The sequence below is a fragment of the Sarcophilus harrisii genome, chromosome 6 (genome assembly GCF_902635505.1).
Source record: "Sarcophilus harrisii chromosome 6, mSarHar1.11, whole genome shotgun sequence".
In the NCBI taxonomy this organism is placed as follows: domain Eukaryota; kingdom Metazoa; phylum Chordata; class Mammalia; order Dasyuromorphia; family Dasyuridae; genus Sarcophilus; species Sarcophilus harrisii.
Genome location: NC_045431.1, coordinates 170,175,691 through 170,190,946, shown reverse-complemented (window position 1 = coordinate 170,190,946; position 15,256 = coordinate 170,175,691). Strand labels below are relative to the sequence as shown.

At 35.8% G+C, this 15,256-nt stretch overlaps 1 protein-coding gene across 7 annotated transcripts in view; it reads left to right on the top strand.

Annotated features, from left to right (window-relative positions):
- The window catches only part of KIAA1109 (KIAA1109 ortholog), a 236,275-nt gene that overhangs the window by 197,616 nt on the left and 23,403 nt on the right, over positions 1 to 15,256 (top strand). For all 7 annotated transcript variants that reach the window (XM_031943786.1, XM_031943790.1, XM_012551896.3 and 4 more), the window contains 5 exons: positions 35 to 196; positions 5,932 to 6,071; positions 8,250 to 8,451; positions 11,826 to 12,026; positions 14,554 to 14,733. In XM_031943786.1, the coding sequence (XP_031799646.1) occupies positions 35 to 196; positions 5,932 to 6,071; positions 8,250 to 8,451; positions 11,826 to 12,026; positions 14,554 to 14,733 (885 nt within the window). The remainder of the gene's footprint in view (positions 1 to 34; positions 197 to 5,931; positions 6,072 to 8,249; positions 8,452 to 11,825; positions 12,027 to 14,553; positions 14,734 to 15,256) is intronic.

The window sequence follows — 15,256 nt, the reverse complement described above, 5'->3', positions numbered from 1 at the left end:
AAGCATTTAATAAGTTTTACACTTCTGTTTTCAGCAAAAGGAAAAGGAAGTGGAGGAGTAAAAACAGCAAAATTATATGCCTGGGTAGCTCTTCAGTCACTACCAGAAGAAATGGTGATTAGTCCCTGTCTATTAGATTTTCTGGAGAAAGCCCTGGAAACTATCCCCATTACACCAATTGAAAGAAACTATACTGGTAAGTCATTTTTTCCTTTCTTTTATATGTCTCTACACATTTACCTCTCTTTTCCCTCTTAACTGCTTTGATCATGTTTAGCATCATATAAGCGTAAATGATAATTAGATATTATCTAGCCCAACCCATAATTTTATAGAAATTGAGTTTTAAAGAGGAAGTAATTTCTGGGGAGCTTAAGTTTGCAGAGACTAGTTGGGAATATTTGGAACCTAGGCACAGATTTTTGGGATTGGAGAAGGAAGAGGAAGGATAAGGGGGAATCATGAAGCACATTTTGCATTTGAGAAGTAACATGGTCTAAGTAACCAAAACTCTAGGTTTGGAATCAAGGGAAACCTGGCTGCAGATACTACTCTTAACATCTCTTCGGGTGTGTGAGCATTCATTTCCTCATCTGTAAGGTACAGTAACAGCTTTAATACATACCTCACAAGATTTGTTGTGAAAATCAAGTGAAAAAATCACAGTCATCAGGAACTACTATGTGCCAAGCACTGTGCTACCCTCAGAGCTTGGTATATAGAATATTTTTTTTTTAAATCACATAATTGGAGATTGGAAGTAACCTTAGTGAGCATCTAATCCAACTCAACCCTAAAAGGAATTACCACTACAAAATATACTGCCTTAAATTTCATTTTACTAGTCAAAAACCTATTGAGATCTTTTTGGATCATGTCATTCAATGTCTTAGTTAATTCTTCCAGCTTTGGTCATCAATAAATTTGATGATCTGAGTTATCTGAAATTGATAGCAATATTCAACTGCACCAGACCAAGCATAGATCACTTAAGATTCCCCACTAGAGACCTCCTGCCACATTGAGGTTAAAAGATGAACGATCCCTCTCTAGTCAACTAGCCATCCAGGTCTTAGTCCATCAGATTCCATTGCCACTTCATCTGTATCTCTGCATCTTCTCCACAAAATTAGTACAATATACTTGAGCAAATGTTTAGCTGAAATCTAGGTAAAGTCTATCCATCTTAGTAAATAGTAGGAAAAAAAAAAAGGTAAGAATCACATGACCTGTGCTTGTTGAAGCTGCCAAAATCACTGAGTAATCACCAAATCCCCCTTTTTAGATCTTCTCCAACCCTTTCTTTTTTTTTTCTCTTTTGCTTTTTTAAAAATTATCATAGTTTTTTATTTACAAAACATATACATGAGTAATTTTTCAACATTGACCCTTGCAAAACCTTCTGTTCCCACTTTTCCCTTCCTTTCCCCCCTCCCCTAGATGGTAGGTAGTATATGTTAAATACAATATAGGTATATTTATTTATACAGTTATCTTGCTGCACAAGAGAAATTGACTCTAGAAAGAAAGTAAAAAAACCTGAGAAGGAAAACAAAAATGCAAGCAAACAACAACAGAAAGAATGGAAATGCTATGTTGTGATCCACACTCAGTTCCCCATAGTTCTCTCTCTGGATGCAGCTGATTCTTTTCATTACTGAACAATTAGAACTGGTTTGAATCATCTCATTGTTGAAGAGAGCCACTTCCATCAGAATTGATCATCATATTGATCATCATCGTTGTTGCCGTGTATAATGATCTTTCTTGATTCTGCTCATTTCATTCAGTATCAATTCATGTAAATCTCTCCAAGCCTCTCTGAAATCATCCTGCTGGTCATTTCTTACAGAATAATTTTATTCCATAACATTCATATACCACAATTTACCCAACCATTCTCCAATTGATGGGCATCCACTCAGTTTCCAGTTTCTGGCCATTACAAAGAGGGCTGACACAAACATTCTTGCACATACAGGTCCCTTACCCTCCTTTAAAATCTCTTTGGGATATAAGGCCAGTGATAACACTGCTGGGTCAAAGAGTGTGCACAGTTTGATAACTTTTTGAGCATAGTTCCAAATTGCTCCCCAGAATCACTGGATCCGTTCACAATTCCACCAATAATGTATCAGTATCCTAGTTTTTCCACATCCCCTTCAACATTTGTCATTATCTTTTCCTGTCATCTTAGCCAATCTAAGAGGTGTGTAGTGGTATCTCAGAGTCCAACCCCTTTTTTCATTATACATTCTAGAATTTTTCTAGCCATCACAGACAAGTCCCTTGTTCTATACAGAGCATGTTTTGTCAAGTTCTTGTCAAATCTCCGTCAGTTCAGTGTAGTCTGCTATTCTCTTTTTTGATGAGATTTAGGTACCAAAAAACCTGAGTCAAGTTGTTATTCTTTTATATTTAATGTTCTTTGGACTTTTGCACATATTGAAAAAATAAATGTAGATTATATTTGAAAGTATTAAGGAACGAAGAAAGGGAACAAGCATTTATTAAGTCCCTATTGTGTGCCATACTCTGCACTAAATGCTTTACAGATTATCTCATTTGATCTTCACAGTCACCTTGGGAAGAAGGCACTGTTATTTCCATTTTACAGATGAGGAAATCAAGGCAGATAGAGATTAGGTGACTTGCCTAGGATCATATTAGCTAGGAAATATCTGAGGCCTGATTTGAACTCAGGTCTTCCTGATTCTGGGTCTAGCAATCTATTTACTGTTGCATTGAACTACCTCTGGGGAAAATGTCCTCAAGGAGATCTGACAAAGGAAGAATACAGTGAGACTCACCTTTCTGCTCTTGAAAACTGTGCCCTTCTTGATACAGCCCTAGATCAAACAAGCTCTTTTTGATGCCCACCTCAACTTGCTACTTTATGGTAGATAGGTATTCCACTAAAACCCCTGAGGTCTTTTTCAGAGCTACTACAATCTGACCCCATGTCTTATCCATTTTATATTTGCAATATTGGAAGGGGTTTGTAGCCAAATGCATTTTCCCTATTTAATTTCATTTTATTAGATTCAGCCCAATGATCTAGCCTGTTGAAATCCTTTTGGAACCCAACTCTCATCCATTATATTAGCTGTCCCTTCCAGATGTGTGGCAACTGCAAGTTTAGTAAGCATGCCATCTGTGCTGATGGCTGATCAAATTTTTAGGAATCACCTGGCTCAGTACAAAGATCTCAGGCATTTATTCACTTGAAGGGTACTTCAGATCTTGTTGAAATTAGATTTCATCTTTCAAACATTTCTGAATCTATTAGATTGTATGACTGTGTAATTTTTATCCTGTCCATCTTCACAAAAGTATATTTGATCCAAAGCTTTGCTAAAATCTAGGCATTCCGGGGATCAAAGGTAGAATGCCATCTGCATCCAGAGATAGAATATGGAGATTAAAAGTGGATCAAAGCGAACTATTTTCACTGTTGCTTTTGTTTGTTTTTTCCTTCTCATGGTTTTTTCCCTTTTCATCTGATTTTTCTTCCACAATATGCCAAATATGGAAATATGTTTAAGATTATTATACATATATAACCTATATTAAATTGCCTTCTATATTGGGGAGGGAGAAAAAAATTAGAACTCAAAATCTTAGGAAAAATGAATGTTGAAAACCATTTTTACATAACTAGAAAAAATAAAATACTTTTAGGAAAAAAATATCTAGGCATTCTCATCTGCTCTTTTAAGTAATTTTTTTTTTTTTGACATAATCTGTGCTTGATCAGTCTGCCATACTGGCTTCTAGAAATCTCTGCTTCTCTTCTTGAATTTTTGCAACTATCTTTTTAATTAGCATTTCTATAATTTTCTCAGGAATTTAAGGCAAACTCATTGACCTAGAGTTTTCAAACTCTTTTTTCAAAATTGGGACTTTGGCCCTTCTCCATTCTCTGTGATCTTTCTAATATTCTTTAGAGTGATTTAGCAGTCACATCTATTAGTTCTTGGAGGACTTAAAACTAAAGGGCTTCTGGGCTGAAATTCATCAAGTGTAACAAGCCATTCTCTTACCATCTCTTTATTTAGAAAATCAGTCTCCTGAGAATCGTACTTGTCCTTTTATTTCCAGGGGAAAGCTTGTTCTGTTTGGCAGAAAAATCTAGTAAATGCTGCTTTCTCTCAGTTTTCAGGTGTTATCATCCCTTCCAATCCAAGCAATGTCTTTAAGTCTCCTTTTTTTATCCCAGATCATTTTTGTTGTCCTCAGTTCATTCTTCATTTTAGCATTCCAACACTGTTGGGAGTCTTTTTGCATCCACATGAGTTTTCTTTTTCTTCTTTATTGAAATTATTTCTTTTTGTGTCTAAAGTTTCATTCTTAAGCATCTTGGGCTGACTTTTCCTGAAGCATTTAATTTATAGTATCCTTTCTTCTGAACTCTTAGAATTAAATCTGTTTTTCCAAACTCTAGGTTGCATGTCAGACTATGCTGAATTTTTTTTCCCCCTAGATTGGAGTCATCAGGGATCCTCCCTTTTAGTGAGAATCAGATCCAAACAGAACTTATCTTTGTTACTAAGGAAATATAGGAAGAACTCCAGCAGGTGCCTGGATAATTGGAATTTCCTACCATGGTTACTTTGTTATCTGTTTTCCAGACTTCCCACTTCTTGGCTTTTCTGCAGTGAAAAAATCACTTCTCTTTCTTTCTCTTATAAATTTCACCTAGCGGAGTTGTGAGGCTTAAATGAGATAATGGATGGTAAAGCACTTTGCATTGACATTCTATATAAATGCTGTTTGTTACTGTTATCATTATCAGCCTACAGTCTCCAAGCCTTCAGTCTGGTGATAACTTTATTCCCTCAACCTTCTATTGCCCTCTAGTTGAGCTCAGGCAATGTTTATAGAACAGTATTTACTGGGTGGTTCTGATAACAACTGGGCTGAAAAACTAGGGGAATGAAAGTGCATATGTGTGTGTGTGTGTGTGTGTGTGTGTGTATATATATATATATATATATATATATATATATATATATTGCCAACACTGTCTCAAGTCTAAACAATACTCAGTGGAGGCCATGGATCTGGTTTTATTGGCTCCTTCTTGATTTGTATTTCCTATGAATTTTTCAGGTATCTCCACTGTTCTTCTAGTTTTCTACTACTAGCATCTAACTAGTCTGGGAATATCTATAAGGCAGACTTCTCTCACCCTCATAGTTTAAAATGTCGCTTATTTGATTTGTAAGATTGCCAACTTTTGTGAAATGCATTCTATTTTTGGTCAGGGGTCAGGCCTACCCTAATGTTGAAACCAAGGGTACACAAAGTTCCCTATTCCACATCACCGTGGCTGGCATTCCCCTTCTTTGCCATTCCCTCTCTGATGCCACAGCCTTGGATTCGACTGGGGAGAGGGGAATGTCTGGGCTAGCTCTCTGGAGGTTCTCTGAATGGGCCTTGGTTTCAGCAGAATAATCACCACAAGAATGGTCAGGAATAAAGTCCAAAGTCTTTATTTTTTCCTTCACAGTCTGTCTCCTTCGCCTGGAGCTGGGCTAGCTTTCTGGGAGACCTTCAGATGATCTTGGTCTCAGTAGAAAAGTGAAGGAAACAGGACAGCCACCATGAGGGTTGAGTCTGTCCTCCAGCCTCCAGCCTCCAGCTCTCTGTCTTCCCTATCTCCTTGTCTGTCTTCCTTCCCAGATCTCTTAGCTCTTATATACTCCATTACAAATATATCATCATAGGTGTCAACTTGTAGAACTATACTAAGTACATGTAAACTAGAGAATCATTATCTCAATTCCACTGAGTTAACACTTGTGGGATTGTAGTTCTTATTGCTATTAGATAGACATTTCTTGGAGGGACCTTAGACCCAAATCTGATGTAACTTTATAAAGACATGATTGCTATTACAGTGTTAAATAATTGTTTATTTTTTAACAGCTGTTAGCTCACAAGATGAAGACATGGGGCATTTTGAAATACCAGACCCAATGGAAGAGTCAACAACATCATTAGTCTCATCTTCAACTTCTGCCTACTCCTCCTTCCCTGTGGATGTCGTGGTCTATGTCCGAGTTCAGGTGATTTTATCATTGGTCTAGTAAAGTTTTTTTTAACTTTAAAAATTTTTCTTAACTTTACCTAAATCTGAAAAAGTCTTAGTTACTAATCTTACTAGAAGGCTATAATTTCCTAACTTGACTTAATGATGTTTCCCTTTTTAAAAAAATGTCACATTTCCTCTAGCACTTCACATAGTAATTCTTAGCTCACATTTGATTCAAAGTATATTAAGATGTACTACATAAATAATGCTGTTTAGCATTCACTCTCAGACTCATAGTATCATAGACAGAGCTGGAAGGGAACCACAGGGATAATCTTGGCCATACTTTTAGTTTTAACTGTAAGAAAACCCATAGCAATTAATATGATCATCTAAGTTCACATAGTTTGTAAAGGGGAAGATGAAGACAGGTTTAGAGGGAAGGGAGAGCCTTCAAATCTTTAAACTTTCATGACAGGGCTCTACATGTAATTCGGACATAAGAAAATCATAGGATTTTTATCCCACCTGCAGGAACCTCCTTTACTTACAGGTGAATAACAGGTCCAAGGTCAAGCATAGCAAACCAGAACCAATCTATCTCATCCACCATGCCCAGCTCAAGTTCCAGCTTACCCCACAGCAAGCAAGGCTCAGGGGGAGGGGAACAACATCCATTTAGCATCTGGAAATGCCCACATATCCTCTCTTCCTCCCCTCCATCAGATTTCTTCCCTTTTTTTCTTTTTCCCTTTTTCCCTTTTTGGCTAAGAGGAGAGGATACATCTACAATCTCAATCTCTTGGTTCTTGAATACTCCCCATCCCATCCCTGCTCCACAACCACTCCCACTATTTGGAATGTATTGGTTGTGATAGTCTCACTTTGTTCACTTTGACCATTGTATAGAAGATGAATATTTAAATCCAATAATCTCATGAATCATACCTTTTTATAATCAGAACTTAAGACAAGGCATAATAGAAGATCCTTAGCTGGCATTGTGGGTGGAAAAAATTGCATTCCCTTTATTTACTGTTAAAATAGCTTTCTGTGCAGACTGCCATTCCTTATATACTTGACAGAGTTACTATTCTAAAAATACATGATGTCTCATTAACTACTTAAAGGAACCATAATGAGCCCATGAGTTTACTTCACAGACATAGATCATAAAATGTAGCTTACAACAATCTGTAATCAGAGTTCTTCCCCTTGAGGACCACTTGGTGATGTGCCTTGCTCAAATTAAACATCTTGGTTCTTGGACTCCAGTCCCCTCCCCCCAATTTTACTCTGTATAGAACTAATATTCAGGAGCCCAGCTTCAACACACCACAACCAGCCTTTTCTTCTCCCCCCCCCCCCAATCTCCTCCCCCTCACATATATGGTCGTGTTACACGTACAAGAGAAGAACTTGTATGTGTGTGTGTGAGTGTGTGTGTGTGTGAGGGGGCGGGTGGAGTGTTGCTATCTCACTGAAATACCAAGGCATGCTAGCCTGATTAAAAACATAAATACTTGTCTTTAAAATGTAGATAAAGGCATTGTTTAGAATTGGATGAAAGATGAGCTAAAAGTCCTCAAGAATCTTGACTGTCTTGGGGTTGAGGGATGAATAGTATTCCCAAGAGTTTCCTCTGCTCTGTCCTTTATTACTTATCCTTTCCTTTAGCCCTCGCTATGTGGTTTTCTTGTTTTTTTTTCCCCTTACTATATATATAATTCACTGCCTTTTTTTAAAAATCACTTTTTGATTATATGATGGATGCTTAATCTAAGAGTATCAAGGTGCTCTTGATATAGAATATGTTTGTTCCTTGTATCCAAGCTTCACATTTCATTCTCTGCTAGTCTCTGTCTTTTCTCCTTCCAAGATATCTGTTATCTTCTAGGAAAATATGTTTTTGAGAAGAGCCATGGAGTTGTGGAATAATAGTCATTGATACAGAATAAATTCTCCCCAAAATTAGATATATGAAAATGATTTTTTTTCCCCAAGTTTGGGTTTGATTCTCAGATCACTATCTGTGCATACAGTAAGCCAAAAAAAAATTTTTTTTTACAAACATTTTCAGAGACAATTGAGTACATCATATCAGGTTATCACTTGAACAAATATCATTCATTCTCTTTTGGAGCCAATGGGGAATTGATTTTTTTAAAAATAAAATTATTTGTTAATCCTTCTTTTGTGTTTACTTTTTTAGCCTTCTCAGATCAAATTCAGCTGTTTACCAGTATCAAGAGTAGAATGTATGCTAAAACTACCTTCCTTGGACTTGGTATTCTCCTCAAATCGAGGAGAACTGGAGACTTTAGGTGCCACATGTTCTACAGATGCTATGTCCCCTAGTGGTCATCCTACTCCAAGTGGATCAAAAACCTTCACCAACAAAACAGGGATGCCAGGTAAAGGGGTAATGCCATCAGAGACTTTTTCCCCAACTTATGGAAGAAGTCAAGGGATGTTAAATAAAGGCTGGTGGTTGGACAGAATGCTGATCTAATTTGATTATAAAGTCTTTGCCCCCAGGTAGTTTCTTGCTGAAACAGAAATGATGCAGGAAAGCATTGCTTGTGTTCACTATTGGCCCAAATGTAGAAATTGCCTTCTTCTCAAAAGATAAATATTGTTTTCGTATTTGTAATAGAGGCCTCATAGCATTATATATTTAGACTGCTAAGTGAGGGTACAAGGAAGGTGTATATTCCTGATCTGGTCCCCCCAGCTGCTAGTTTTCTCCTCTGAGATTTACCTTAATTAATCCTCATCTTTCTCATGTGTTTGGTAATTTACTTGCCTCTCTTATTACAATATATATTCCTTGAGAATAGAGACTGTGGTTTGGATGAACATTTTATTATGAAATGACATTTTTAAGGAGAAAGGGGAAAGAAAGAAGAAAGAATTGGCTAAAAAATGACAAACTAAAGGTGGTTAAGGAGAAAGGGGAAAGAAAGAAGAAAGAATTGGCTAAAAAATGGCAAACTAAAGGAGAGAAGGATTTTAAACAGTTGGGTTCTTCCACAACTTTAGAACTAGAAAAAAGATCTCTGTTGAGAAGAATTTTTGTTCAGATTTTACTCCTCCTTTCCAGAAGTTTGCTTTAAATCTCTGTTTCCCTCTAAGCAACCAAAAGGAAAAGTTGTTTCAAGGTGACTTAAGATTTTAGCATGTAGTATTCTGCTTCTTTTAACTCATTTTGGTCTTTTTTTCATTATTCTAACTTAAGTGCATTTGCTTTGTAAATGCTTTTGAATAAAAGGGGAGTATAAATCATCCTGATAGAAATTCCAGAAAGAGAGAAGCAAAAATTGCCTAAACAAGCAGACAGCTCACATCCTCTGGATTCTTTTAGGAGGCAAATATTAAATGACTGAGGCTTTGGGGTAAAGTGGGATGTGAAATAATGAAGTTCACTTCTGGCCACAACATTGGAGAAGGGATAGAACATGTGAAGGGAAGCAGCAGCAAGGGTAGTGAAGGGAGATAAAAGGACTTAATATAATAAATGGCTTACAGAGTGAAGGAGATAGCCTAAAGAGGAGACATTTTAGGGAGCAGGTGATTGAGCTCTTCAATATAGAGAGACATTTGATATGCACACCCAAAGAATTATTTGTGTGTAAATTACATATGTCCTTAAAAAAACAGAAAAAAAAAAGTAAGATTTTTTTTTTCTTCTAAATTTAGTTAATGAGATACTGAGTACTACATTTTACAAAGCACACAACCAAGAACTACAGGGAATATAAAATAGAATAATGATCTTTGCTCTCATGTAGTTTATAATCTAAAAAAAAAAATAAGAATGTAAAATAGTAACTACAACACAGATTCATATGACCATTCAACCTGAAAAAGTGGCAAAGAACATAAAAGTAGACTGAAGTGGAGGTATTATTTTATGAAGAAGGAGCACAGACCCTGACTTGGGGAACACTGAGCTTTTTGGGGCATGCCAAATAATGAAACCAGCGTTTGCTTTCTAGTCTGTTCAAATTATATGTTCAAACAAAGACACACATATTATAGTGAAGAAGAGTTCACAGTTGCAGGAAGGCAGGTTTCCTGGTTTCTCTTGGTCCCCAGGTTATGGGTACAACCAAGAACCAGATGCATTTGCAAGAGCCTGATGTCTTCTGAAGTCTAGAAAGACTTGAAGGGCTTCTTTCTGGGTTTCTCTGATATACTTTACCTGATTTATCCTTGTTTCAAACCTAACTGCCAAGGTGTAGTTGTATCATTAGGATATTACCTATATTGTGTGGAACATTATTCATGGTTTCTCCTTTGCTTACATATACGAACTTAATGTAAGAAATTGTAGAATAGGCTCATCCTATGCATGTCTCATAAAATTACCCTTTACCTGTTCCCCCATGGATTCCTTAAAAGGAGACTAAATTTCCAAGCAAAACATTTTGAAATTTCTTTAATTTGTGGAGAACCAATGAAGTTTTTGAGCCAAAGAACACAGTCAAACCTAGTTAAGCAAGATTAAACTGATAGTAGCATATAGGATTGGCAAGGGAAAGAGAAACAATTTATTTTTATGAGAAACAATTTAGGAAGTTGCAATAAAACCCAGTAAGTGATAATGGCATGAACTAGGCTATGTGAAAAAGGAAGATAGTTTACAGAACAGGTCATAGTGGCTGGCTGAATTTCAGGGACAAGGGGATGAAAGAATTAGACATGACTTAGGTTCCTAAACTGTTTAACTGGAAGGATGGTAGTGTTTTTGACATAAATATAGATGTCAAGAGAGGGGAAAAAATGTATTTGGGAGAGAAGATGAGATTAGTTTTAAATTTATTGAGTTTGTGAAATCATGTGTGTTGAAAGTATAATCTGTGAATATATTAATAAGGATGGGAAACACACTATACACAATATATAGATAGATAGATTGATGATAGATAGATAGATAGATAGATAGATACATAGATATCTTAGCATTGAAGATGACCACAAAATCATAACATATGAGATAAAAGTTTCAAGAAAATCATTTCTAAATATAAAAAGATGGGGAAAGAGACCTTACATTTATTTAATGAAATGAGAAAAGAAAATTCAAGCAAAATCAATTTGTTAAACAATGGAGTAATTGAGTCAAACCAGTGAGACAAATGAGAATAACATTTTTATGGCACTCTCATAAAATTAGAATTTACCTATTTAATTGTTTAAACTAATTCTGGTACTATTAGGCTGCCTAGCAAAATGAAAGAATCAGAAATGTTGACTCCTTTTTCAAAGCCTACTTGAAATCTTGAATCCAAGACTGTGGAAAGGAAGGGTACCATTCCCCACTGGGCTCTTTGCCTGCTTTCTGCCTCATGCCCATCCACTGCCTTGAGAATAGGAAGTGTTCCAGCACAGCTCTGGTTCTTTGCAATTTGTCTTTCTCCCAGTAGTCCTGCTCCCATCACCTTTTTTTAGACTTCTTGTAGTCTCTACTTCCTGTTAGATAAAATAAAGAGGAGACACATAACTATGCATGTAATTGCACATGCAGGTAGATATATGTTTGGGAGATTAGCAGAAGGGCAGAACAACTAAATTAAAGAATAAAGGCATTTTAAAATATAGCAAATGTTAAATCATATGATGCTTGTTGTATATTTTGTGATCTTTAACTTTTTAGCTATTTATTCCAAGCCAGGTGGTTTCTAGATATTACTTATTTTTGTGTAATGATTTAATTGTAGCAATAAATTTTAAAATAATTTTTCTCATACTCTGTAATGTTCTCATTTTCTTTTCTTGACTGTAGGTTCCTCTGGATTAGGTAGCCCTCTTGGCCGAAGCCGCCATAGTAGTAGTCAGTCTGACTTGACCAGTGCCAGCAGCAGTTCATCTGGACTGAGTTTCACTGCCTGCATGTCAGACTTTTCACTTTATGTATTTCATCCATATGGAGCAGGCAAACAAAAAACTGCTGTTACTGGTCTCACCCCTGGATCAGGAGGTCTGGGTATGTATATATGTTTTTGTGTGTGTGTGTGTATTTGTGTGCAAGCAAATGTGCATTCTTTCTTTGGGAATTTTGTGGAATCTCTTCTCTGGCTGCACCTTTTCAGGGATTATGGGAACTAAGGTCATTATTTGAAATGACCCATGACCATCCATGCGCCAACTGAGTTGTTTTTTTTTTTTTTCCTTTTGCAGGATTATTTTGTTATGGCAGTATTGCTTGATAAAACACAGACAAAAAGAACCTGCTTTTTTGAAAATGCATAAACTATTTTAGCTTTTAACAAGTTATACTATTATAACATAGTATAATCACTTCTTTGAAAATAAGAGGTGGAATATATTTTAGAATTTGTTTTTGTTTTTTTTTAATTTCAGTCACATTTTATTCTTGTAATTATGCGTAAAGGTAATTTTCAGCATTTGTTCAGCATAAGATTTTGAGTTCCAATTTTTTTCTCCCTCTCTTCATACTTACCCCACTTCCTCCCCATAAGACAGCAAGCAATCTGATATATGTTATACATATACAATCATTTTGAACACATCTCCATATTAGACATGTGGTGAAAGAAAAATCAGACCAAATGGGAAAAAAAAAAAAAAAACATGAGAAAGACAAAGCAAGAAAACAACCAAATAAAAAAAGTAGAAAATAATATGCTTTGATCCACATTCACTCTCTATAATTCTCTGTTTGGATGTGGCTGGCATTTTCTATCCCAAGTGTATTAGAATTATCTTAGATCACCATATTGCTGAGAAAAGCTCTCATTATTCTCACATAATTTTTCTATTACTATGTACAATGTTCTCCTGGTTCTACTCACTTCATTTAGCATCAGTTTGTATAAGTCTTTCCAGGTTTTTCTGAAATCAGCCTGCTAATCATTTCTTACAGAACAATAATATTCCATTGCAGTCATATACTGTAACTTACTCAGCCATTCCCTAATTGATGAGCATCCACTCAGTTTCCATTTCCTTGCTATCACATCATAAAAAGAACTGTTATAAACATTTTTGCACATTTGTCTTTTCCCGTCTTTTATGATCTCTTTGGGCTTATGTTAGATTTTTCTAAATGAAACTCAAATCATGGTTTCCTGCTGCAGTGTTCAAGGAATCATGTACAAATAATGAAGACAGAAATTTTTCAGTGTTTGTCTTGCTTTTGTCTGGTATTGAACTTGAATCAGTAATTTTTAGAACTTAGGGTTTTTTTGTTTTTTTTTTTTTTGCTTGAATATATACAATTACTTGCCAGAAAATATTGTCAAAATATAACAAGCTTAATAGTCTTTCCATAGATCAGTGGTCTAAACTTTTTTAAATGTATCTCCCCAGCCCTCCCACTATCAGCAAAAAACAATTTGAGCATGCAAACCCCCCAATATATGAATATTAATTTATTTATAAGTTATATTCATTTGGCATCAAATAATTATATATTACAAAATTTATACAAAAATAGAAATGTTCAAAAAAAGAGATCAAGATGAAACAATATTTGGTTCTAGAGGTAATAGAGAGTCACTGGAGCTTATTAAGTAGGAGAGTGACATGGTGAAACCTAAACTTTAGAAAAATCACTTTGGTAGCCATGTTATATGGACAGTGAAAAGAACTTTGGTAGGGAGAGTATTAGGAAGCTGTTTCTATATATACTTAAGGTGAGAGATGATGCAAACCTGAAGTAGGAAGATGGCTTTTTGAGTGGAAGAAGAGGATAGATGGGAGAACTGAAGAAGTAGAAAAAGATTTGGAAATTTATTTGATATGACAGGTAAATGGGGCAGGGAATAGGAAAGAGATGTGAGGATGATAACCATGCTTCACACATGATGGAAGAATTTTAGAAGAGAGTTGGGTTTTAGGGGAAGATAATACAATGATTCATAAGCATTATGATCAACCTATTCATAGATGTGCTTCCTGAGACTCACTTTGTCCCTTGTCCCTTTGAAAAAGGGAGCTCTTATTTAACATGGGTCACGGCCCAGAGCAGAGATCCTGCTTTCAGATGGTATCTGCCATGACCCCAAAGAATATCTAGGTTAGTATGCTGGACCTCAGAATTTTTCCAAAGGTATCTGTGCAGTTGATGCTGTGGTTACCTGATTTGACCTGACTTGAGGACTGCATGTGAAGAAACCACTGACTTTACTCATTAGGTCACTTGAAAATTCCTCCAATCAAAAGAGTTCCTTCTCTGACTCATATACTCCTATTGTTGTTTTATAGGTGGCTGAGAGTCCTGAAGCTCCTCCATAATAGATCCTATAAAAGCAGATAGGATGTTTTATCCATTAGTAGGTTATCACACACAGTGTGTAATAAAGAAAAATGAGCAAATTTGCTTACTTCAGAGTTACATAACATATACATAAAAAAATTTACCAAATTGATATTGTAGCACTGAAATATTCTTAGAAGTCAAAATATTAGAACTGATGGATTTTTTCAGTTTTTGTTGTTTTCCCGTATGAATTAATGGTGCGGTTTTTGTCTTTCTTTGTGGGGACCAGGAAATGTAGATGAAGAGCCTACCTCAGTCACCGGTCGAAAAGATTCCCTCAGTATAAACCTTGAGTTTGTGAAAGTGAGCTTATCTCGAATAAGACGTTCTGGAGGCGCCTCATTTTTTGAAAGTCAGACTGCAAACAAGTCCGCAAACAAAATGGACACTACATTAATAAATATATCTGGTATTTTATCCCATTCTTAAATTAAAATGTTTGTTTTCTGAGTGAATTAAAAAAGATTCCCAGTGTTGAAAATATTATTGAGGTTTTGATGGAAGTTTGATTTAAGAGTGATTAAAAAAAACATCTAGTTATACATTATCTGTATATTCCTGGTGTTTGAATTTTACTTGCGCGGAGGACTAATATAATGTGGGAAACATCATGTGAGCTCCAGGCTTAAGCCTTTCTCCACTATCAGCCCAACCAAATCACTAATGAAGACCCTAAATCAATCAAGAGAGAAGCATTTTAAGTAAGTGTCCCAAAGTAGATTCTCTCTGTGTCTTTCCTTGGTTTTTGTGCTAGTCCATTATCTTTTAGCAAGTCAGACTTTTAAAAATTAGTAAACTAAAGGCCATCTGTATATTTTTGATTTGTGGAGGGAGCATATATAAACAAAGCAGAAAGACTAGCACATAGCAGAAATCATTCTCAGACAGTTATTGGTGCTAGTTCTGATACAGTTCCCATTTTTTGGTTGGGT